We start from the raw sequence: 25,797 nt of genomic DNA on the forward strand, positions 1-25,797 counted from the left end.
GTCAACGGCAGTGTTAATTATTTTTAACTAAAACTATTAAAATAATTTTTAAAAATTAAAAAAAAAAAATGTTTAAACATTTTTTTTAAATATAAATATTAGAAATTAGACAAATATTTATATTATATTTAATATAACCAAACATTATTTTACAAAATCAAATGTTTATTTAAATGTATAATATTAAATTAAATAATAAAATGTGATTTAAATCAATAAAAAATTTGTATACATGCTGTTCATGCTGTTAAAAAATAAAAATGTGACATTTTAAAATTAAAATAAAAACAGAAAATATAAAATGCCGTGGGCGATCTATGATGTAAAACTATTCGTCGATGTCTTGCTCTGGAGGAGCTCGATTGAATAAATGCTTAGTTTATAATGAGGAGGTAATGGTACAAAGACCTCTTATATGTCAAAGATCAAATTTTATTTGACCAATTAAAACTCATTTCATGACCAGCAAAAAAAGAAAAGAAAAGGCAAACCTGAGTCCGAAATCATTCACTATTCCCTGAGTTAGTCCACTAATACAGTTCACTTGAAGGAGTGAATGAATACAAGTGAGTGAATCTGCAATTCGCGATCTAATGAGTGCACTTGATAACGTCCACTATGGTTTCGGACACCACTACAAATGGCGGTCCCCTCAAATAAAGCCCTGTTTGAGGGTATATGGGGCGATTTGGGATTCAGCCCTGGTTACGTTTTGCTTGGCAGTCCTTCCAGAAAAATGCGGCTTTTTTTTGTGATTGTTGCGGGCAAAAATCCTTGATTATGCAAGGATTTTTATTAAAAAAAATTTATTTTCTTAAAAAATGCGATGGAAAATGCGGGATATTTATGCAATTTTATACGATAAAATTGCGGGAACTTGCAAAAACTGCGGTTTGATGAGAAAGAGAAAAAAAGCACTACATCACAGAAAGTGCTGGAATATTTAAGTTCTCATCTTGTTTTATTGAAGACCTTAATAATGGCTCAAATTTACAAAACATTTAGTCAATCAAGTTCTGTAGCTTTACAAAAGGAATATGCTACAACTTCTGAAAAAATTAATAAATAACTTCCTGTTTTACAGATGTCGCTATACAAAACAGACATTTGAGTGCTTCCAATGCACAAAGTGCAATCTCTTAAAGGGTTAGTTCACCTAAAAATGAAAATTCTGTCATTAATGACTTCCCTTTATGTTGTTGGACACAAATTAAGATATTTTAGTTGAATTCCGATGGCTCAGAAAGGCCTCCATTGGCACAATGTACACTCTCAAGACCCATAAAAGGTAGCCTACTAAAGACGTCGTTACAAAGTCCATCTCACTACAGTGGTTCTACAATAACTTTATGAAGCGACGATAATAGTTATTGTGTGCAAAAAAAACAAAATAACGACTTATATAGTGATGACTGATTTCAAAACACAGCATCATGATGCTATGAATCAGCGAGTCGATTCATGATTCGGATCGCGTGTCAAACTGCTGAAATACGTGACTTTGGCGATCCAACCCGCTGAATCGACTCATTGATTCATAACGCTTCAAACCGCTGAATCAACTCATTGATTCATAACGCTTCAAAGCTTCATGATGCTGTGTTTTGAAATCAGTCAGCACACAGGGAAACTGCTTTGGTCTTTTGCTGTTATTTTTGTTGGCCAATGGGAGTTTGTGCTTCATCATGGTTTCACCGGTATCTATGGTTTCTCCACGGGGTTTGAAGCTTTTCGATGACGTTCGCGTCGGGTAATCACGTCACTTCAAAACGTTCCCATGGCAATAGGCGGAAATGGCGGCTCTTGTGTGAAGTAAACGAAAATTGTTCAACTTTCTGCTAATATATATGACTTTTTTTGCAACGAAAATGCGGGGATTATGAAATCACGATAGCCCCGCATATTTTGCACGCGGAAATAGGCAATTTATGCGGCGAAAGTGCGGCGTATTTGAAAAAATGCGGCCCCCCGCATGAATATGCGGACTTTGGCTGATTATGCGTTAAATCACGCGATCGCATAATCGCGTTTTTCTGGAGGGACTGGCTTGGTTGTGCTCAAGATCAAGTGTTCTGCGGAGCAACATCTAAAAATCAGGTGCACTTAAAAACCTCACCACAATATGATCAAGACATTCTGAAACGTGCCGTGATTCCTGACCTTGGCATCGATGCTGGAGCTCTCCTCAGCGATGAGCTGGTCCAGTTCGGCCAGGCTGGTGGTGCCGTCATTCAGAGCTTTGCTGAAGCGCTCGATAGTCTTATTAAGTTCCCGCTGGGTGTCCTGGATCTCGCTGAGCTCACTGCGTGTCTGAGGGAACAGGATCACACCCGAAACGTCACTTTACAAGTTTACTGCCAATAAGAAGTTTAGCATATTACAATAAATAAATCACAGGTATCTGAGCCCTGGGGTAGCAAAAAATAAGAATTCATTATAAATAAATCAAATTATTAATAATAAATTAATTCAAAATAAATATTATTATGAATTAATACATTAAAGTATAAATTAAAAATATAAAAATAAATAAATAAAAAATAAACACAATTATTAATAATAGATACATTAAATTATTAAAAATAAATTAATAGCCTAATTAATTTATTAAAAATAAATTAAATTAATATGAAAATAACTAAATTAATTAAGTAAAAATAATATAATAATAATATATATAATAATTAGGGATGCAACAATACAGTTAGTCCACGTTTCAATACATACCTCGGTTTTTAACCACGGTTTTCGATTCGGTTCGGTTCTGATGGCTTGTCACATCAGTTTTTTGTTATTCTATTCTTAAGCGACAGGAACAGCAAGAGGTTAAGGAGAAAAAATGCTATTTTTATTGCAATACTCTTCCTTTATTTTACTTAAAAGAATTGAAAACCCTTACTTAAACTTAAAACTTTACTTAAAGGAAACCCTTGTACACATTCCTAGTGTATTGTAAAATATAAAATAAATATATATAAAGATTTACACTGGCAGAATTACAACAGTAGTACAGCAGCATTTAAGTATGAAATTGAATAAATAAATGTAAAAATAAAACACTACATAGACTTCACTATAAAATATACATTGATTCTTATTAAAGCTACTGTATTAAAGCATCTAATATAAAGACACACGCGATTTTACTTTCACTTTAGACATAACCGACTGTGTTTGTGTTAACCTTGTGTGTATTTAACAGTATTATTAGCGCAGTAAGACGACTATAGTTCAGTAATCACGTGTTTGACAGGCGTTTAGTGCGCGCGCTGGGAAAAGCGCATGTTAAAACCACGCACGCGAATGAGCCGGCAAGGCTTTAAAACGCATGCAAATCATGAACTTTCTTGATTGTGAATATCTATAGTGTTCCGTGAGTATAACTCTACCACTAACGTGTGATGTGAATGTATGTCGCGTTGTTCAGTAGGCTATTGGGATGGAGGCAAATCATAGCATTTGTAGAAAAATTATTATTTAATGAAAAACCGAAAAAACGCAATTCACAAGCGCGTATTGAACCGTGAATGCCATACTGAACGGTTCAATATTATATTGAGAATTGTGGCATCCCTAATAATAATATATATAAATATTAATTTTTGGCCAAGTGCATCCAGAATTTTGGGTTTCGGCCCATTTTCATTTCGGTGCATGTCTAGGTGTTTGTGACCTGGTCCATCTCGTCCTGTGATGTTTTGAGCAGTTTGAGGATGCTGTCAAGCTTGGCTTTTCCAGCACGCAGACTCTCATCCAGACGCTGCTCCTCTTGTTCCATACAGTACAGGTCCGTCTTCGTTCTGCTCATCTCCTTCTCCTGCGTCTGCATGTCTGACTCCTGAGACAAGATCTGAGTCTGCAGCGATGTGATCTACACACACACAACATATAAATGGCAATTATTCAGCCATTTATATAAAAGAATCATCATGCAAGCGGCCACATTTTTGGCTTCTGCCTACGTCTAGTGTGTCACAGAGCAGCGCAAGATGTGCAATTTAGTAGGGCTGGGCAAAAAATATATATTTTTCAATTAATCATTTTTTAAAATGTGGTCGAACTTTAAGACTTTATACACTCACCTAAAGGATTATTAGGAACACATACTAATACTGTGTTTGACCCCCTTTCGCTTTCAGAACTGCCTTAATTCTACGTGGCATTGATTCAACAAGCTGCTGAAAGCATTCTTTAGAAATGTTGGCCCATATTGATAGGAGAGCATCTTGCAGTTGATTTGTGGGATGCACATCCAGGGCACGAAGCTCCCGTTCCACCACATCCCAAAGATGCTCTATTGGGTTGAGATCTGGTGACTGTGGGGGCCATTTTAGTTCAGTGAACTCATTGTCATGTTCAAGAAACCAATTTGAAATGATTCAAGCTTTGTGATGGTGCATTATCCTGCTGGAAGTAGCCATCAGAGGATGGGGACATGGTGCTCATAAAGGGATGGACATGGTCAGAAACAATGCTCAGGTAGGCCGTGGCATTTAAACGATGCCCAATTGGCACTAAGGGGCCTAAAGTGTGCCAAGAAAACATCCCCCACACCATTACACCACCACCACCAGCCTGCACAGTGGTAACAAGGCATGATGGATCCATGTTCTCATTCTGTTTACGCCAAATTCTGACTCTACCATCTGAATGTCTCAACAGAAATCGAGACTCATCAGACCAGGCAACATTTTTCCAGTCTTCAACTGTCCAATTTTGGTGAGCTCGTGCAAATTGTCGCCTCTTTTTCCTATTTGTAGTGGAGATGAGTGGCACCCGGTGGGGTCTTCGGTTGTTGTAGCGCATCCGCCTCAAGGTTGTGTGTGTTGTGGCTTCACAAATGCTTTGCTGCAGACCTCGGTTGTAACGAGTGGTTATTTCAGTCAAAGTTGCTCTTCTATCAGCTTGAATCAGTCGGCCCATTCTCCTCTGACCTCGAGCATCAACAAGGCATTTTCTCCCACAGGACTGCCGCATACTGGATGTTTTTCCCTTTTCACACCATTCTTTGTAAACCCTAGAAATGGTTGTGCGTGAAAATCCCAGTAACTGAGCAGATTGTGAAATACTCAGACCGGCCCGTCTGGCACCAACAACCATGCCACGCTCAAAATTGCTTAAATCACCTTTCTTTCCCATTCTGACATTCAGTGTGGAGTTCAGGAGATTGTCTTGACCAGGACCACACTCCTAAATGCATTGAAGCATCTGCCATGTGATTGGTAGATTAGATAATGGCATTAATGAGAAATTGAAAACGTGTTCCTAATAATCCTTTAGGTGAGTGTATAATGTAAACGAATGGGTTACAAATAAATTCACCCCCTCACAGTCGTCATGAAGGACAAAATTAGCCGCATAAACCAAAACCATAATTTGTCCCAGAATGTAAACATGTGTTTTTCGGCTGTAAAGTTGGGCATTTTAACATGAGCTCAATGAGATTCTGCTCCTTCTGGAGTCTGTCTCTAGTGGCCAGTCCATGAACTGCAGTTTAAGTCCCTTCCGTATTGGCTACGGGAGGTTGCCGCTTGGTATTATATCAAATATGCGTCAGTATTACAGAATATCTGATAACAGACGCTATATTCTATGTCAACTCAAATCAAAGCAAGACTCACCTTAGTGTTCTCCTCCTGCCATCTGTTCTTGGTTTCGTCCAGCGTTGATTCCAGCTTGGCTCTCTGTTGCTCCATCTCACTGAGTCGATCCAGGGCGTCTCGTTTCTGGTGATCAAACTCCTGAAGACCGACGTTTTCACGCTCCAGGTCTCTCTGCACCTCCTAAACACAATCATTATTTTATCCACCATTACTTTTGGCGTAAGAGCTATTTTTGACTTGACTTACGGTGTCATTTACTTCCTGTTATTTTAGCTGTACAAAAACTGTCTGTTATGCTGCTTGATATCCTTGATTATCATATAATTTTAATACATTGTTATAATTATAAATACACTGGTATGCAGCACACAAAAAACTATTTACCGCACTTAATTATCCTTTTGTTTATTTACCTATAGCGCCAAATGAATCAGAAGTCTCGCACAATCATATAAATAGCTTACTTGTGAACACTGAACAGAGCAAGGCGAGCATTTGTGCTTATAAAACTTAAACTTTATTTATTTTTTAAAAAATGACCGATCGTTTCGCTAGATAAGACCCTTATTGATCGTCTGGTACCGTTTGATGTGGTTTAAAGCCCTTTTGAAGCTGTACTGAACCTCTCATTTGGACCTTGAACCGTATGTGGTCTATTGACTTCCATTATATGGAGAAATATCCTGAAATCTTTTCACAAAAAATCTTCATTTCTTTTCGACTGAAGACAGAAAGACATGGATATCTTGGATGACAAGGGGGTGAGTAAATTATAAGCAAAAGTTTATTTGAAAGTGAACTAATCCTTTAAGAGCATGCGAGTACTTTATAGTTTAAAGCGCTTGAATTCATACATTTGCATTATATAAAATGATGTGCGCTAAAGTCTTGTATTGCACCATGCATCTCGCTTGCAGAGCAAAAGCAATGTGTATACTATGCATCTTGAGAGAGAGAGAGACTTGGAACTGCTGAATCACACCATTTGTGAAATTACGTCTCAAAGAAAGTTTTAAAATTACTGATTTAAATACTGTTTTGCTCTAATTATATGTTTGGGTTCAACCTACATGCTATAGTGCATAAATGTTCGGTCCAATCAGTACTTACGGTACTGTAGAAAAACACGTACCGGCAGGATTTTAAAATGTTGATACCAACTTGTTACCAAAGTATCGGTTCTCATGACATCCATAGTTCAGACGGCAGCGGCAGATCAGCCTCACCTGGACTTCACCGTTCTTCTGTCGCAGGGCTTCCTCTTTCTGTCTGATTTCTGTCTCCAATATGCGTTTCTCACTATGAAGCAAGCAATGCACACAAAAAAAATCTGAAAATAATGTAAAATAGGGGTAGCACTTTAGTTTAGAGCCCATTCTAACTATTAACTAGTTGCTTATTATTATCATGCATATTACTAGGATATAGGCTGTTTATTAGTACTTATAAAGCACATGTTAATGCCTTATTCTGCATGAGCATATTCATAATTTAATCCACCCAATACCTAAACTTAAAAACTACCTTACTAACTATTAAGAAGCAGTAATTCTGAGTTTATTGAGGTAAAAGTTGTAGCTAATAGGGAGAATTTGACCCCAATCTAAAGTGTGACCTAATATGCAAGGTATATGGTGATGTGTAGCATATAATTCACCATCTATAAACTCTCTGACCTCTGCAGCTGGGAGATTTCCTGGTTGATGTCATCGAGATCCTTGATTCCCGTCAGCTCGACCAAACCAACAGAACTGCTGCTGTCCTGGAAAAATCATGTTATGTCAGAGACAGTCATCTAGAGTAAGACTATAATCATGCAGTGCTCATCCATGAGCACTAGGTGGCAGTCTCGTTGCTTGAACATAAAGACAGACATAAAAATCAAAATGTACTCCATTTACGTTCTTAAATTGTATATTGTAAATAAAGAAAAAAAAATGTGTCTTATGTAATATTTAATTAAAGTGTTTTATTTTCTGATGATGTAACATGTAACCTAAAATAAGTTAATCAATAGTATTATAGCCATATTAAACATATTCTGTTGTAATATGAAAAACACTATCAAATATATATATATATAGTGTATTTTTTTCTTCATTAAGTATTAAGTTGACAGAAATGTAGAGAGAGAGGAAGAATGGGATTGAGAAATGCAATTAAATCTGCAAATGTGTAAATCCAGATTATGTCAAAAGGAAGTTAAGAACACAATTTATCAATATATATCAATTTATCATTGATATGTTCAATCAATGAACATCACTGACATCACTTACCCTGCTCAGACTGGTCAATGGGGTCAACGGGGTCAATTCAGACATGACTGACGGTGTGAATGCAGAGAGAATCTGGATCATTAAAATACAATCAGTACCTTTCATTTGTAAAGCATTGAATAATCTGTATTATCAAAAATATGCATTACCACATGTTATGTAATAAATGAAATGGTAATATTAGTTAACTTAAGTCAGCATTTATTAATCGAAGTTAATGTTAATTTCAACATGGCGCAGGTGCACTTAGGGCGTGTCCGAAAACACTTTTGCTAATTTAACGACGGAAAAAAAAGGTTGGAGTGCCAGGCACATGGTCCAAAAGGGTTGTCCCTCGTCTCTTAATGAGTCATGGGTGTGTTTTGGGCATAACGTGCAATAAACCAATCAGAGTCTCATCTCCCATTCCCTTTAAAAACCAGGTTCTCATACACCATGGCGGATTCACTATTTACATTTGCGAGTGGAAAGACTGAATGCTTCTCCAGAGAGTAATCGTTTTATTTTTACTATTTGGCATGTATGTGTGCTGCTGCGCGTCCCTGTGTGTGTGTGTGTGTGTGTAATAAGCAGAGTGTACGTGCGTTGTGCACCTGTCTATAGGCACAAATTACTAACACAGCCTTTAAATGACACAAAAAATACTGCGTTATTGACTTCAGAGCAGGTTTGTGTTGGTCAATTGCACAGTCGTTTTCACTTCCTCAAAATAGCAACACACCAACAATGCTTCTGAACACACCTGGGCGAACAGATGGAGGTGAAAATGATAACTGCGTCGGGCTGAAACTATGTATATAGTGTATGACAGGGCCCAATGACATAGGATAGATTTTAGTTATATCCCAGTCTACCCCATCTTATAAATAATATCCAAAAACTAACTAGACTAACAGATACAACCTGAGCTGATATGAACTAGTAGCAATGAACAGTTAATTAACAAAGATGAATGAATACTGTAATAGGGCTGGGCGATATGGAGCAAAAAATATATCTCGATATACGATATATATCTCGATATCTTTACAGGAAAAATAACCCCCCAAAAACTACTGCAAAAACAAATATGCCAAATACCACAGAGTCTTTTTTTTTTATTGAAGTGCAAAGAGGTAGGCAGTTCATGCAGGAACAAAGTAGGGATGCAACAATACAGTTAGTCCACAGTTCAATACATACCTCGTTTTTTTTTTTGTCTTTGTCTTTTGTTATTTTATTAACCACTAAAGGAATAGTTCACTCAAAAATGAAAATTCTGTCATTGATTACTCGTGCTCAAGTTGTTTTAAACCTGAATAAAGTTCTTTCTTCTGTTGGACATAACATATATTTTGAAGAATATTGGAAACCAAACCAATAATAATTGGTCCCCATTGTAGGAAATAATAATATGAATGTCAATCGCTACCATCAGCTGTTCAACAGAAGAAATTAATACAGGTTTGGAACAACATTAGAGTGAGTAAATAATGACATCATTTTAGAGTGAACTGTCCCTTTAAGGACAAGCGGCAGCGTGTTCACTACTGCACTGCTGTCAATTTAAGACTTTCACGCATCTAATATAAAGACACGCGCCGATTTTACTTTCACTTTAGACATAACCGACTGTGTTTATGTTAACCTTGTGTGTATTTGACAGTATTAGCGCAGTAAGATTTAGTCCAGTAATCACTTGTTTGACAGGCTTTTAGTGCGCGCGCTCGGGAAAGCGAATGGTGCCCTACGCGCAAGGCTTTAAAACGCATGCAAATAATGAATTTTCATTCAAAAATAAAACAACTCAAATCAAGGGCATAGTAAGTAACCTTCTCCAGCAACCAAGCCGCTCTCTCTCCGTAGTGTACAGTCGCGGGAGTTCTTGTCTCGCAAAGTAATGCTGCCTAGGTAAACTGTATCTTGGATCAAGTGTTTGAGAACCAACTGTCGGCATTCATGGCAGTAGACATCTGTCTGTTGTTCGTCCGACGCCTTAAAACCGAAGTATCTCCATATAATGGAGCCAGTTGTTTTTAAGACGAGTTCTGTAGCCTCCGAGCTGGTTTCATTATTAAATATAAACAATATATCGATATATACGATATGTCAAAATCCATATCGTGTTTTAAAAATATCTCGATATATTTTAAATATCGAGATATCGCCCACCCCTATACTGTAACAAACGTATTGCTGATTGTAAGCTAATATTAATGCATTAACTAATAGGATCTTATATATGTATCATGCATGTGTGCGTGCCGCCCACTCACAGGTGTGCTGGTGACCCCTCTCTCTGACGGCGGGATCATGTCAGGGGTCAGACTCTGAGGAGGGTCCACTCCTTTAACTGCCTCCTGAATCAGGTGCATTGCCAGACAGAACTGCTCTATGGTGAGTTTGCCGGTGCGCTGAGTGTCCGCCAGCGACCTGCAGACCAAAACCACAGACAACGTTATGCTTCTATAAACACATGCATGAAAAAGATAATGTGCAACATATCATAAATCCTAAAGGTCCTTTCACACTGGACGCGATTTTGACGCGCAAATAATTTGCGCGATGGTTTTATTTTTTGATCAGCTGTTTGTGTAATGAGTGCTTTCACACCGAACGCGAATGTGCTGTGGCGAAAAAACAATGTTTATTTTTTTCGTTTCGATGTCGATTTTTTTTTAACACTTGCAGCGACAGAAAAGGCTTAAACCAATCACATACAAGGAAACAAAGGTGACGAAATGTCCAGTTGATGTCACTAGCCATTCAATCAACATTAACCTTTGCCAGGTGTCGTATTTCTCACGAGATTACAGCTGTAGTTGTGTTTACAGCTGTACAGATGCCACTGTGTTTGCCGACTATAGGCTACAGACTTCGATATTATAATCAATACATTGATTTTTTTTTTTTATCTAATTGTGTCCGCGACTATAGAAAGTGAATGTGTTTCCGTAAGTACGACTGTGGCACTTAAATGTTTACATTGTGACTCAACTGGAAACACAGGAGCTCCGGATCGAGCCGTTCCTGAAGAGTGTGTGTGTGTGTGTGTGTGTGTGTGTGTGTGTGTGTGTGTGTGTGTGTGTGTGTGTGTGTGTGTGTGTGTGTGTGTGTGTGTGTGTGTGTGTGTGTGTGTGTGTCTGTGTGTGTGTGTGTGTGTCGTAAGATGCGCTGCTACCGTCTCTGTCTGGAGGAGCTCCTCAAATTGTCCCACGGACATTTGAAAGTAAGTGAGGAACCGGCCATTATAAAGTTTTAGCTCCTGTACAAGATTAGCAAACTCCCCTTCAGACTCTCTGTTCTTTAAGACTGGGTGCACCCAAAGCCTTCTTCTGTCTTTTAAAGAAAATTAAAAGCTCGTCTCCACTGAATGATTACGTGTCCGTGTTTCACAGCTGTCGCCGCGAATGTTTTGCAATGTTGGAGCTCTGAAACGTCGCAAACTCGCGCCACGGCTGGTGTGAATGGTTTTAACGCGAACTATTCGCACACAAAATATTCGCTTTTTCCGCTTCGCTTTTCCGTTACGCGTCCGGTGTGAAAGGGCCTTAATGCTGTAGGACAAGAACACAAATGGTTCATTTTGCAAGCACAAGCATGGTTTTAAAAAAGGGCTTTACTTAGAAATATGATTGCATTTTTCGGATTAATCTCACCATATCTGTGCCAGGACGTTCTGAGGCAGCCGAGAGTTCATGAAGATATCCTTCACTTCACCTCCTCCAACCATGCCATCAAAATCAGAGTCTGCCAGATCAAAGATCTCCTCGTACTGCTCTCTGTCATCCGCCGGCACCACCCAGTGATCTGAGGACGGCTGCAAAGACTTTTGAAACACATTTCCCATTGTCTTATTAAATACAGGCTATGCTTCAGCTTTAATTTTACATTCTTAAATTTGATCAATAAATTAAACTAGATTATGACACTATAGGGCTGTTACCAATCAAATTAAATAATGTATACTGAAAAATTCATCAACAATTCATACTGAGAGATGCATTAATGGATCAAAAACGAGTGTTTTTTCAGCTTTGTATGAGTTTCTGCGTTGCCTACGTTCTCTTCAACAGATCCTGAGTCTTCACACAAACACGATTCATCCACACTGTGAGTGTAATTTAACCGACCAAACGGCTTATTAAAAAAGTTATCAACGGTATGCAACAGTGTGTTTCAGATATTTTTTCGATGCAGAGAACAAATTGCGAATGGCTGTGCGTTTAAATGTCCATTGAATTATAGGTGTCGCATGCTGCGTCCCAATTCGCCTACTTATACTACGACCTAAAAGTATGTACTCTTTTTGTGAAGAAAAAGTACATACTTTTGAGTGTGTAGCATAAAAGTATGCAAGCTTTGGGACATACTACTTCATCATCTATAACGGACTCTGTTGCTTAGTTACGTGCATCCCATCACCGTTTAAACTGCCCTGTCAATCAACGTCACAGTTCAAATCCTCCACATTCAGTTTGATTTCCTAAAGTATCGGAAAGAAATGTAGACGCACGTTGATCTGCCATTCATGAGTCTATAATGCAGAGACTCCTCTCGTGTGTTTGCAGTTTAAATATAATGATGCATTTAAAAGTTAATGTCTAAACATATCAGTACAAAAGTTCACAATGCGGCTGCAGGTGAAATATAATGAGGATAATATTGAATAAATATCTTTTCATCAGGTTAAATACTGATAATTGCTCACTCAAACCCCTTTATCTAACCCTCTCTACTTAACCGTCATGTTTGTAGTTTTTTTAACACTTTTTATCGGCGTTTGTAGTTCTAATCGAATCCTCGTCCATCTCGCAATGGGTTGTGGGTAATATCAGCCGTTAGAGTGCGCATCGATCTGCACTTCGATCTGCAATTCTGACCGGAAATAGTAAACCATCCGGGAATCTTTGGAATACTCTTTTCAACATACTACGATTTGGGAGATACAAATTATTTTTTCGAATACTATTTAGTACGGATAGTATGCAAATTGGGACGCAGCGACAGGATATATATGTATTTGTGTAACGGTGAGCTTAAAAATCCATGTGTATATTGTGTTGCGTGTAACTTAATGGTCATTTGCAGCATGCATTTGTGGGAAGTTTTGATGCTTTTAATGAGAGAGAAATAAAATTGTCTGAATCAGAAGCTGTTGATGTGCTGTAAGTCTCCCGGTCTCCCCTCGTCCCCCTCCGCCGTTAAACCACGCCCACTTTTAGAGCATTTTGGTGAGAACTGACTGCTGCTGAAACAGGGGGTTTCATGACCCTTTAACTGTATCATATGTTATAAATATAATTTTTTTATTATATTTATAAGTATATTAAGTTGATTTTCTCTGTTTGAGCGGTCACCTGGTTCATAAAACGCTTAATACTTCCAGCATAGTGTGCATTGATTATAAGTCAACCATATTTACAGGATCGTTTTATAATGGAGAGTGATGGAGATGCAACATTGTTAACATTAATAATGTTTTTCTTGTATTTAGCCCTTACTAATTGGTCACACTCATTGGTGGTCAAATGTGACCATACACCTTAAGTATTTTTCAGTTAAATAAATGTTCTATATTTTAGTTCAATAATATTTATTGAATATTTTGAGGAGATCTTTTGGTACTAAAGACTATTTGTGCAATAATTATTGTCAATTAATGACCACTTAAAATATTTTTCTTGCAATATTTTTATTATTTATATTACAATTAGTGTGGTAATTAAGGTTAAAATAGAGAATTTCAATTCAAAGAGGCAAATTAGAGTCATTTTGTGGCTGGAAAAATAATAATTTTCATTTGTAAAGCCATTATGCAGTAGGTGCCTTTATGGCTTTTTAATAAATATACATGTATCTAATCTAGTAGCTCAAAAAAGTATTGCAGTTTTGCATTTTAATAAATATTTAGATATGATCAAACACTAGATTTCTTTAAATGTGAAATTTTAAAACATTAATAACTTACATCCTAATATTTTTAATGATACTTATATAAACACACACAAGTTAATATTAATGACTTTAAACACGTATAATTTAACCCAAGAAATGTTTAAAGTGCTAAAATAGTGCTACTGCAAAATTATGTTTCCTGATATGTACAGTAGGCTATATACATATGAATTGATACTGAATCAAGATCAAAATCGATATCGCCCCTCCCCCCCAAAAAAATCTCACTCCAACCTGAACTTAAAAGTTGGCAACCCTGATATTATTTTTGGAAAGTGCATTATGTGAATTTTCTATATGCATCTATTATACAAACAGAGCACACTGTATCCAACAAGGCAATGTCCTTAGGGTGTGATCAAGTCACACCAGAAAGATTGCAATTCCAAGCTGAATGCACATGTATGTCACCACAAAGTCGTAATTATGAGTGGAAAATACCGTATTTTCTCTAAGCCCTGGATGCAGCATCTGTATTAATGATTAAATTATTATTAATTTTAATTTACAACCAAACTATCTGAGTTGCATGTAGTGCTGTCATATTGAGCCATGTGACGTCAAGGCTGCTTCACAAACTATTATTTAAAAAGTACACAAATGTATATAAAAGCACACTCTTGCGCAAATGGCTTGAAGACAAAAACTTCAGTCTATAAATCTCAAATGGTTCATTGTTTTATTAGCCTGGATGCCAGCTGAACTTAGCCCCGCCCACAAGATTTTAACTCGGGCAGTTCGGTCTGGACTTGATCCGTAGAGGAACAGAAACTGTTCGGACCAATGAAATCATCAGGGCGGGCTTTAGACGATGATGGACGGATGATAAACAGTAACATAATCATCCACGTCATCAAAGGCGCTTGGGTTGAGTTTGTTCTAATCCTAAACGGAGAACTTGTTCGTATATGCGTTCACCTTTACTATTTCTCTCTGAAATGATGATGGTGTTGGTAAGTACTCTGTGTATCATTAAATTATTTTTTTACAACACCGACAAAGATCGTTTACACTCATCTTTTTCTTCTAACGTTATTCCAGCGTGCGTGCAGACAGGGTTGCCAAGTTTTTACAACAAAACCAGTCCAATTGCTACTCAAAACTAGCCAAAAACAAGCCCAATAGCTTTCCGGGGGGGTTCTCCAGGGAAAAAAGGCATTTGGGGGGTAAAATATGTGTTATTTTGGCAGGGCTGGCAGCTAAAATTCGCATTCCTGAGTCTGTATATCACATAATTGGGGTCGCTTCAACCCGCGGACTTGGCAACACAGTGCAAATGAGTTCTGTTGACATTTGACAACTAATGTTATGCGTCGCTGCGTTGCTCTGATTGGTTGTAGGTCTATCCAATTGAGGTCTTTCCTGGTTCGGTTGAAACACGCCCCATAATCACAGCGGAGCAGGAGCAGACTCATATTCTGACTAGAATTGAGTATGACGACGTCAGGCTAATGTTTTATGGTACCTGACTGCCCATGAAGTTTAAATTGAAAGTCATTTGAAGGATAACATTAGAGTTTCTTGGGTTCTGTACAGGTTTAGTCTGTGTTACTAAATAACTTGGTGAAAGAACTGTAGGTTGTTTCTGGTTTCTAAATAAAGTAGCAAATCATGCCCAATCAGACAAACTTCCACAGTGCATTATCATGTAGTAAACTCTGTAAACATGTAGACTTCAGCTCCAGGAGCTGATAAGAATGTGGTTGGACAGGTATTTCTGGTGTTCACCTGTGTGTGTGTTTGAGGCTGCGGTGGTGTCGGGGTGGAGCGCTTGAATGAGTCTGATGGAGACAGATTCGTGCTGCTGCCCAGAGGACTCTTGGAAAGCGCCGGCACGGGCCGCAGGGTCTCCATCAGGAGGAACGGACTAGAGGGAAGAACGGGAACTGATCCCGGGAGAGCGCCTGGAATCTTCTTGCGTTTGGATGGAGGGATGAGAGATGTAGGGAGGGTGGACGGCAGAGGCCCCTTCTCTCTGGCTGCATAAACCAGGTGCATCACCTGCAAAGAGCAAATATTGTGAGCTTTTCTCCTACAGATGACAAAATGAGCATTGGAATTGTCACAGATAATAATATCCACAAATACTCCATAATCTATTTTGAGATATTGCACATTGAGCAGTGTGATTAATATAAAAAAATTAGGGCTGTCAAAAGATTAATCGCGATTAATCGCATCCAAAATAAAAGTTTGTGTTAACATAATATATGTGTGTGTACTCTGTTAATTATTATTTATATATAAATACACACACATTCATGTATATATTTAAGAAATATTTGCATGTATATACATTTATATAATCTATAATATATAGAAATATAAATGTTTTATATATAAAAAATAATATTTTTTTCTTAAATATATACATGCTTGTGTGTGTATTTATATATAAATAATAATTAACAGAGTACACACACATATATTATGTAAAACAAACTTTTATTTTGGATGCGATTAATCGCGATTAATCTTTTGACAGCCCTAAAAAAAATAGAGTGTAAAGTAACAGAAAACCTTGAATCATTCATGTCTGAGCGCACACACTGCAGGACGATAAACACGCTGAACTAATATTTAGTTTTAGAGGTTTGATCACATCACTAAAGTACTACTAATAAAAGCACATAAAGTGGTATTTTTATTTGATGCATCATTTGACTCACCACTGAAAACTCATCTTTATCCAAGTGCCCATCTTTGTCAATGTCACTGAGATCCCAAATCTACAAAACAGAGAGATAAAAGCTGAAAAAACATTCACTAATATACTAAACAACATTACAATGTATGTCAAATATTATTCTATTCTATTCTGCATTAGTCTGAATAGTTCATTTTTGGAACAAACTATATCAATATCTTTTTATGCATGTATATACAAACGTCAGAAAGTTTAAGCGTCACATGATCCGAAATCCTTCTAACATGCTGATTTGCTACTCAAGAAACATTTCTGATTATTATCAAGGTTGAAAACGTTTTTTTGCGTTTTCTTCATGATTATTTGATGAATAGCAAGTTTAAAAGAAAAGCATTTATTTGAAATCTTTAGTAATATTATAAATATCCTTACTGTCACTTTTGATCAATTTAATGCCTCCTTGTGGAATAAAATATTATTTATTTATTTTTAAAACACACACTGACCCCAGACTTTTCAAATTTAGTGTGTTTTTAAAGTAAAAAGACAATATTTGTATTGAACAGTTGCCTATAATTGCTACTATTTTGATATTTATATGCCTGATTTCACTTGAATCCAATTCTAGATTGAAATTGTAAATGCCGTTTATAAAACTAAACCAACAAAAAAACACTTTCTATGAAGCCTTTATTTTTATAGCATTATAAGGGTATTCTTAATGCATTATAATACATGCTTGCATAATGCCTTATAAAAAACTTTATAATGTGTTGTAGCATCTGATAAATAATCATAACAACAGTTAAAATACATTATAATCCTTACCTAATTGTGGTTATAACTTTTATGAGTACAATGCATTATAACACCAGATGAAGCCTGCATTTATAATGCATCATAAGGGAATTCTTAGTGCATTATAATGTACGCATAATGCCTTACAATGTGTTGTATCATCTCATGAATAACATGAATTGTGGTTATAACTATTAAGAGTATGATGATTTATAAACACACAAAACATAATTTTATCCACTTAAGTTATAATGGATTATCTATCCCATAGTTTCATATCTTGACATTGTTTACTACATCTTATGAGTGGCTTAAAGTGACAAAAACAAAGTATTTTTTAAATGTCTAAAAAGCTTTATAATGCGGTTATAATATTTATAAGTGGACTATTTATAAGGGTCTGTTTTACGATTATTTGTGAGATGATACAACACATTATACGGCATTATGCATGCATTATAATGTACTAAGAATAGCCTTATGTTGCATTATAAATGCAGGCTTCATTAGGGCTATTAAGTGTTATTCTTCTCCAAAATGAAACGCATTTTTGAGGGCCTAAACATGCTCGAAAACTCATAAAACTTTGCACACGCGTCAGAAGTGGTGAACATTTATGTCTGATATGGGTTTCAGAATTAGGTGGGGCAAAATGGCTCGATAGAGCCACCTACAAAAATTTAATTAAGTGCAGTTTGCGCTACATTTCATGTACAAGTATGTAATCCAGTACACACATGTAACAGCCTACAATACCTACAAAAAAGTCAATGGGAGCTAAATCTGAAACCCAACAGAAAAAACATATTCTTCATATTCAACATATTTGGTAGGTGTAATCTTAAAGGGGCACTTCAGGGCTGGGAAGATGAATGTGTATTTAAACGGTGTCATTTATGTAGTAGAAATGTGAAATTATTTTTGAATTTGGTGCCTTCTAGACTGAGAAAAGACAGTAAATGTATTTTTGTCTCATGTGGATGAAAGACAACAACTCCCAGAATGCACTTGCTTCGCTGCCCTACGAGGCCACTCCCAAAGCCACAGCTACTGGTTATCACTTACCCATCGCGGCACCGCCCCCAACGTCGTTTTGATATTCATAGTAATAAAATAATTTCGTTCAGTTAGAGAATAAACACTACAATTAAAAACTGAAAGTGTGTTTTCAATAAAGTGTGAGTGAGCCGAACAAAAGTCACGTCACAGATGCAGCTGCAGGGCTGCTCAGATGACGCAAAATTACGATATTTGTGTCATCGGAGGATTTTTTCCAGAAATAAAATGCATAATTCTCTCGTCTCAGGGGGATATGAGGGGGAAAAGTACCATAATTCAAATATACTACCAGGGTTTCTACTGATACAAAGCTTAATGCTAAACCACTGAAGTTACCCTTTAAGGCCATGGTGATGTTAAATTGCGACGATCTTGAGTTTTCACTGAAGGGCGTGTCCGTGGCGGCCTGACAAATTTCAATGTTTCGCCATGAAACAGGAAGCTGTTGTAATTTGGGTATACATTGGCCGATCTGCCCCAAACTGCACGTTTTATTAGTGTCCTGGCCTGAACACATCGACATGCCAATATTCAGTTACAGTCAAAGCGCCACGTGCTGGCAACAGGAAGTGTGGCACATCGAATTGACTTTGCCATATTTCCCTATATTTACCCGCTTAAATGCATGTTGCCCACTATTCGCTGTTTTCCTGAGAGTTATGAACTATTCAAAGTTTTCCCTTTCATCGCTGCTTGCAGCTTTAATTTGGTGTTATAATGGGTAACTATTCTTATGATTATTTATCAGATAATACAACACATAATAAATGTTGTTTATAAGACATTATGCATGTAATATAATGCATTTAGAATAACCTTATAATGCATTATTAATACAGACTTCATCAACAAGACTTCTAAAACAATGTCCAATATCAGTACAATATCAGTAAAATTAATAGGCTATTGGTCTATAATGTAAAACAGTGCAGGCCTATTACAAAGTAATGCAGACATTCACCTTTCCAAGCACGTCGAGAGGCAAGTTTGAGTTCATGAGGACTGGTTTCACTTTATCACCTGACAGCAGCCCACCAATGGGAGACAGACTCTCAAATATCCCATCATACTTTGCTTTATCTTCCGGCTGGTGAAGCCAAACACAATGGAAAAGAAACATTGAAGCATTGTTGCACAAATGAGTTTTCCATCACAAATTCCAGTAATTCTGTACCTTCACTATCCAGATGGAATCAGAGGCAGAGCTTGTGATGTTAAGGGACGGGCTGCCGGCGTCTCTCTGCAAAACACACACACACGGACATTTACATGTGTTGATTTAGCAGCTTTTAACCAGAACGACTAACAAATCAGCATGCAAACGCATTAACTGCGATTAACTGTCAACATTAGCTATTCAACTGACTGACAGTGACTTTAAGGATGACACAATCAGGTGTTACTCACAAAGCAATACTTTCATTTTACACATGCTATTCAGATAAACATATGAGGATCACTGAATTTCATTACGTATATCCAAAGTGCCAATACTCACAAATTTAGGGATGGGTGTGTTCTGGCCTAGACTGTTCAGACTGACATCACTTCCTCCTTGAGCCGAAGCCACCAGCCTCAGGGCAGTAAAGAAACCCTTAATAGAGATTGGGGTTAAACTCATAATCAACTGCATTCATACAGATCTTCAACTAATAAATGACAATTTTGGATGTGAATTTATTTTTTAAAATTGCAAATAGCTTCTGTCAATTACAGCCAGGTTGTGATGCTTTTTTTATTCAATTCAGCTAATGTGTCCATTTCTATAGTCGACATATTGAGCATAACAATTGTCTAGGGGTGTAACGATTCATCGATGTATCGATTTATATTCCTATGATGCAACTACATCAATCTGTGCTCGGCAAGTTGGCCTTCCAGACGACATATATCGATGTAACAAAGGTAATCAATCGATTGTATCGATAATAGGAAATAACGCATTGGATTTAAGCACGTCAGAATTTATATGGATGTTTTTTCTTAGCACTTTTAATGATAAAGGCGTTAAACGTTACTCGATTCAGTCTGCCTATCTGTAACGTCATCGCTGCGGATGACAAAGGAGAAGCCAATGAGCGAGAAATTATCAAGCCACCATTGCGGTCCAGTGTGTGGAAACACTTTGCTCTTTCAACCTGAAGAAATGTTGGTTGCACTTTATTTTTGATATTAATACTGTATTTGTATTATTTTTATGTTGAAAAACAACAGCAAAAGTAGCAGGTAAACCTACTGTTAATTAAACCTGAAGAGATGTTAGTTGCACTTTATTTTTTATATTAATATTGTAATATTTTAATGTTGAAAAACAAAAGCAGAAGTAGCAGGTAAACCTACTGTTGAAATGTTGGTTGCACTTTTATTGAAAATGTATTGAATATTGAAAATGAGAGCAGAAAAGGTTAATTCAACCTAAACTGTTGGTTGCACTTTATTCAAATAAAATGTGAATGCATTTGCCATTAATTGTTGTTTACTTGTTTGTTTATATCCATAATTAATTGATACCCGATTCCCTTACAAGAAACAACAGGAGTCTAGGAAACTTCACCTGCACTGACCAGTATCCAGGTATTTATTTCAGTCACACTGGTTGAATTTTTGGCTAAAAAGTTACTGAATCGATTTCAAGTCACTGAATCGTTTCAGATCGTATCGTTCTAAATTAATATCGTCCTTGAATCGTATCGACAACCTCAAATTCGTAGTTAAAACGAATCGTTACACCCCTACAATTATCCCATTCATATATGTTCGAGTGGACCGTCTCCGCCTTACATAGTGTTCACACTGTCAGTCCAAATCCGATTATTTGTGTATTCGACTGGAATCTGATCATAATAATTGACTGTCCACACTGTGCATCGCAAATGTTCAGATCTGATTTGTCTTACTAAAAAAAAAAAAAATCCTATTTTTATCTTTTACTTGATTTATTTATAATTCTACTTATGTTAATACTTTTTATTCTAATTTTATTCTATTTCTATTTCAATTTCCCCTTGTGTTTCTTGTAACTGTTATTTGCACTGTCCATGGAGCGGACCTGTTTACATTTCACTGCCAGTTGTATATTGTGTATATAACTGTGTATGTGACAAATAAAACTCTTGAATCTTGAATCTTGAATCTTGAAAAAGGTTAAAAATATTTTATTTGTTTACCTGGATGTCATGTGACTATTAACAGACATCAGAGAACCGTAAACTTAATTAGTAATGTATTATTATTATTTATTTATTTATTTATTGACCTTATTTATTAACTTGACAAAAAAGTTGAGGAATCCTTGCATTGCATGTAAATATGAAATTACATGACTTTGTACAATTTAATGTATTTGAAAGACAAAAGCCTTCCAGAGGCAGTAACACATTCGAACATTCAAATAATAATGAATATGTTTGTCTGGAGATGATTAGACATGCAAATGCTGCAATGTTGAGAATACACTTCTTAAAAGTAAATTAAAAGTCATTATATTATATATATATATATATATATATATATATATATATATATATATATAATACGGGGTAAAATTTACCCATGGCCAACCGATTTTCAATAAAATGTTCAAGTCTCCCAGTCATTGACTAAAATTGTGTTATTTACAATTGAAGGGATAGTTCACCCAAAAATCTAAATTACGTTTAATACAGATGGCGGTCTGCCAGAAGCTAGATATTTTACTTTATACTTTATTACTTTAAATATGGATATTTTTCTAACAAAAACCCATTGCTTTCCCAAACCCATGGCCTGTATTAACCCCCGGAGCCGTGTGAAGCACTGTTATAATGGATGGATGCACTTTTGTGGCCTTCAAATTTTAGGCTGCCATTCACTGCCATGATAAAGCTATTTTTTTAATATAACTCTGATTGTATTCGTCTGAAAGAAGAATGTCATACACCTAGGATGACTTGAGGGTGAGTAAATCATGGGCTAAATTAAATTTTTGGGTGAACTATCCCTTTAATTCAAGCTGATTTTTTAAAAAATTCATTTGAATTAATGAAACATTTGTAAATATATTGGAGCAATTAAAGGTTTGTCAGAACCTCTAGAAATAAATTACGTGTTATTTTGTTTGATTTATTAATCCAAATTTTGCTTCTTTCCATGTTAAACAGTAAATTCTGTTTTAATGATAGGATTTAGTTTCTCCCCATATTTTCTACAAACGCCCGCTCTGTCTGTAGACACGTTCCTGGCACATATCACACATGCGCACTTAAATAAGCTGACAGAAATCAGGTTAAAGCGTTACTTTCTGGTGTAAGGGGCAAAAATCTAGCTGTGATGATCTGTCTATGCTTAAGCCGTTTATGACTTTACATGATGACGTGCATTGTTGGCTTATTAAGCATAATCAGGTTAAGAACGTGCATGTAAACTAAAAAAATTCTTTTTATAGCTTAAATGTAGAAATTTTGCTTGCATGCACATTTAAAGGGATAGTTCACCCAAAAACTATTTTTTATGTTGATCTGCTTACCCCCAGGGCATCCAAGATGTAGATGTATTTGTTTCTTCAGTAGAACACAAATGAAGATTTTTAACTCCAACCGTTGCAGTGTGATAGTCGTAAAATTATGTCAATGGGGAGATTTTAGAGTATGAGATCAATGAGAGTAAAAACACACAGACATACGAATCCTTATTAAACCCTGCGGCTCTTGGCGACACATTGATGTCTAAAGACACGAAAAGATCGGTTTCTGAGAGAAACCCAACAGTATTTATGTTATTTTTTTACCTCTTATCAGACGAATGTCATCTAGTTTTCCCAGCGCCATAACTTCTGGCGAATAAGGTCAAAATACTGGCGTGATCAAAGATATATATACGTAGATGCCTCATTCGACCGATCCGCGCAGACACTAATGAGGAATCTATGTATATATCTATGATCGCGCCGGTATTTTGACCTTATTCGCCGGAAGTGATGGTGGCTGATGCAGAGCCATAGAAAAAAATTAAATACATTTTTAAATATGGATATTTTTCTTACACAAACGCATCGATTTGCTTCAGAAGGCATTTATTAAAACCCCAGAGCCGCGTGGAGCAGTTATATGACGGACAGATGCATTTTTAATGGACTTCAAAAACAGAGCAACTATTACTGCTATTATAATGCTTGGATTAGCCAGAACATTTTTAATACAACTCAGATTTTATTCGTCTGAAAGAAGAATGTCATACACACCTCGGATGACTTGAGGGTGAGTAAATCATGGGCTAATTTTCATTTTTGGGTGAACTAACCGTTTAACGTTCAATAAATTAAACTGTACAAACAGGATTTAAGACGCCAAACAAAAAATATAATATTATATCAATATGATGTCAAAGATCATTTGCAAATGCCTACTCTGACATGAATCAATGGGATTTACCTTTCTATCCAAGTAGCCTTTTCTCTCAGGGTCTGACAGATCCCAGATCTGTAAAGAAAGGCAAACACACACAGTCATTCCAGCGCTGCATCTCAAGGCTTTCAGATGTTCAGGTATTATTTTCTCCCACCTGGCCCAATGTGCTGTCTGAAAGCCCTGACTTCTTCAAGAACTGAGCGGCATCCACAGCGCCCACTTTCCCAGTGTTTCCTGGATCCACCTGCAACACACACGACAGGCCATCAGGAAATAAAGATAAACACCACATTATCCGTATCAGCCAATAATATATTGATATTATACTGATGGGCTTTATCGATTGCATTTCAAACAGCATTTCCTGAAATCTCTATACAGGTTCATCCCTTTCAGGAAGTAAAAGTTGAATTTACCTGTCTGTAGAAGCTCTCATATGTAGGGTTTCCACTTGATAGCTGCATAAATATGAATGAAAATTAATAATAAGAAGAGTAAAATTATAAGTACAATTGTAACACTACACAATAAGGTTCCAGTATTAACTAACAATGAAAATACTTTGAGACTTTAATACTTAAGTCTTTATTAAAAGGCACAATATGTAATTTTTTCAGGTCGTTTATTCAAAAACAAATGCGTAGCATGATGATTTTGCTGAGCTTTTATTATGCCACTCATGCTTTTGTGTGGAAACGGAGCGCTGTTTTATCATATTAGATACATCTGAGTGTGTTAAAGTTGTTATAATGCGACTATGAGACACTTGTTCACACTGCAGTGAGCGAGATCATATTAGACAAATTTAGGTAAATCAACAAAACCAGATTTAAACAACTGTGTTGAGCTGTATGACAATGATTAGTTTTCTGTCTATGAATGATCCAAAAAGTTGCTCAACTGTCTAATAAAACACATCATATATTAAAGTGTCTTATGGTTTCTACAAAATAAATTATTATAATCTTATTCTTGGAAATATTTAGGATAATGTGAGTACACAAGTCAACAAAATATATAACATCGCTCTAGAGTTTTCGGATATTTTAATCCAAAAATCGTACATATTGCGCCTTTAATCTTAGTTTCCAATGTTTACTAATACAGAATTAACAAAATCAAAAGTTGTATCTGTTAATATTATATAATATACTTGAGCTGATATGAACAGCTTAATAAATACTGTATGCAATAAATCTTTTGCTCATTAACTAACGTTAACTAATGAGAAATGTTGGTAAAGCGTTACCAATATAATGAACTTTGCCAGTGAACAGCATAAAGTTTGAGAAAAAGGAGAAAATGTGTATTTGTATACCATTAATATTTTTATTGTGGTATTATTTTCATAAAAATAGCCCCTTTTTTCCCTCATCCGAATGTTTAACTATTGTTTTTGTTTGCCATTGTTATTATTCACATTGATTATTCCCAATAAATTATATTCATGTGACTTTTACAATAAATAACATGATGTATATACATTATATGATTAATTTTTAGTAATACAGTAACTGGAAGGGCAGGGGCTGCTGTGGGCGTCGATGACGTCACATGATAAAAACACAAGGGTTTTTTCTCTTAAAAGAAACTGTAAACAAACTGACTGCTGACATAACACATCAGACTAATGTTTCTGAAAAAAATACTGAAAAATTCACTGCTGTCATTGACAATAATCAATTAAACATTGAGCAGTTTCGTATCAGTTTCATGTTGGTGTCACACTAACAGCTGTCCCGACATAAACAAAGTCAAAAAGTTGCACAAAAAAAGCGTCCCTGAAAGCGCAAATCGGCTAGTAATCAATTACTGGACATCGGAAAAATATATTACTAGACAAAACTGAAAACAATAAATGAGAAATATTAGCTAACAACAATCGATAACCGCGCGCGTTTCAGATGAGAAACCGCCGTTCGCGCGTTCATACTAAACTAGACGTGACGGCATTTATACACACAGAGAACATCATTTAGATAAATCCTCTGAGAATGTATTTTACATTTTGATTTTAATCAAACTTTTGAAGTCATTACCTGACTGAGTGGAGTGAGCGCCGCCATATTTCCTGATTCACGAGGACGCGC

The 25,797-nt window shown here is 36.3% G+C and overlaps 1 protein-coding gene across 5 annotated transcripts in view; it reads right to left on the minus strand.

Annotated features, from left to right (window-relative positions):
- eps15l1b (epidermal growth factor receptor pathway substrate 15-like 1b) overlaps window positions 1–25,797 on the minus strand; it is a 78,573-nt gene extending 52,776 nt beyond the window's left edge. For 3 of the 5 annotated variants that reach the window (XM_079820357.1, XM_079820358.1, XM_079820359.1), the window contains exons 1-17: window positions 25,747–25,791; window positions 24,124–24,165; window positions 23,862–23,951; window positions 23,732–23,779; window positions 19,822–19,917; window positions 19,498–19,563; window positions 19,285–19,410; window positions 16,489–16,548; window positions 15,548–15,820; window positions 11,521–11,690; window positions 10,138–10,294; window positions 7,883–7,954; window positions 7,280–7,365; window positions 6,830–6,902; window positions 5,622–5,783; window positions 3,674–3,871; window positions 2,161–2,310 (exon numbers count right to left, since the gene is read on the minus strand). In XM_079820357.1, coding sequence (XP_079676483.1) covers window positions 2,161–2,310; window positions 3,674–3,871; window positions 5,622–5,783; window positions 6,830–6,902; window positions 7,280–7,365; window positions 7,883–7,954; window positions 10,138–10,294; window positions 11,521–11,690; window positions 15,548–15,820; window positions 16,489–16,548; window positions 19,285–19,410; window positions 19,498–19,563; window positions 19,822–19,917; window positions 23,732–23,779; window positions 23,862–23,951; window positions 24,124–24,165; window positions 25,747–25,773 — 1,896 coding nt within the window. In that variant the 5' untranslated portion in view covers window positions 25,774–25,791. Of the gene's footprint in view, window positions 1–2,160; window positions 2,311–3,673; window positions 3,872–5,621; window positions 5,784–6,829; window positions 6,903–7,279; window positions 7,366–7,882; window positions 7,955–10,137; window positions 10,295–11,520; window positions 11,691–15,547; window positions 15,821–16,488; window positions 16,549–19,284; window positions 19,411–19,497; window positions 19,564–19,821; window positions 19,918–23,731; window positions 23,780–23,861; window positions 23,952–24,123; window positions 24,166–25,746 lie in introns of all 5 variants that reach the window. The other 2 variants (XM_079820356.1, XM_079820360.1) reach the window with 2 other exon arrangements.

The sequence above is a fragment of the Gobio gobio genome (genome assembly GCF_949357685.1).
Source record: "Gobio gobio genome assembly, chromosome: 6".
NCBI classification, from domain to species: domain Eukaryota; kingdom Metazoa; phylum Chordata; class Actinopteri; order Cypriniformes; family Gobionidae; genus Gobio; species Gobio gobio.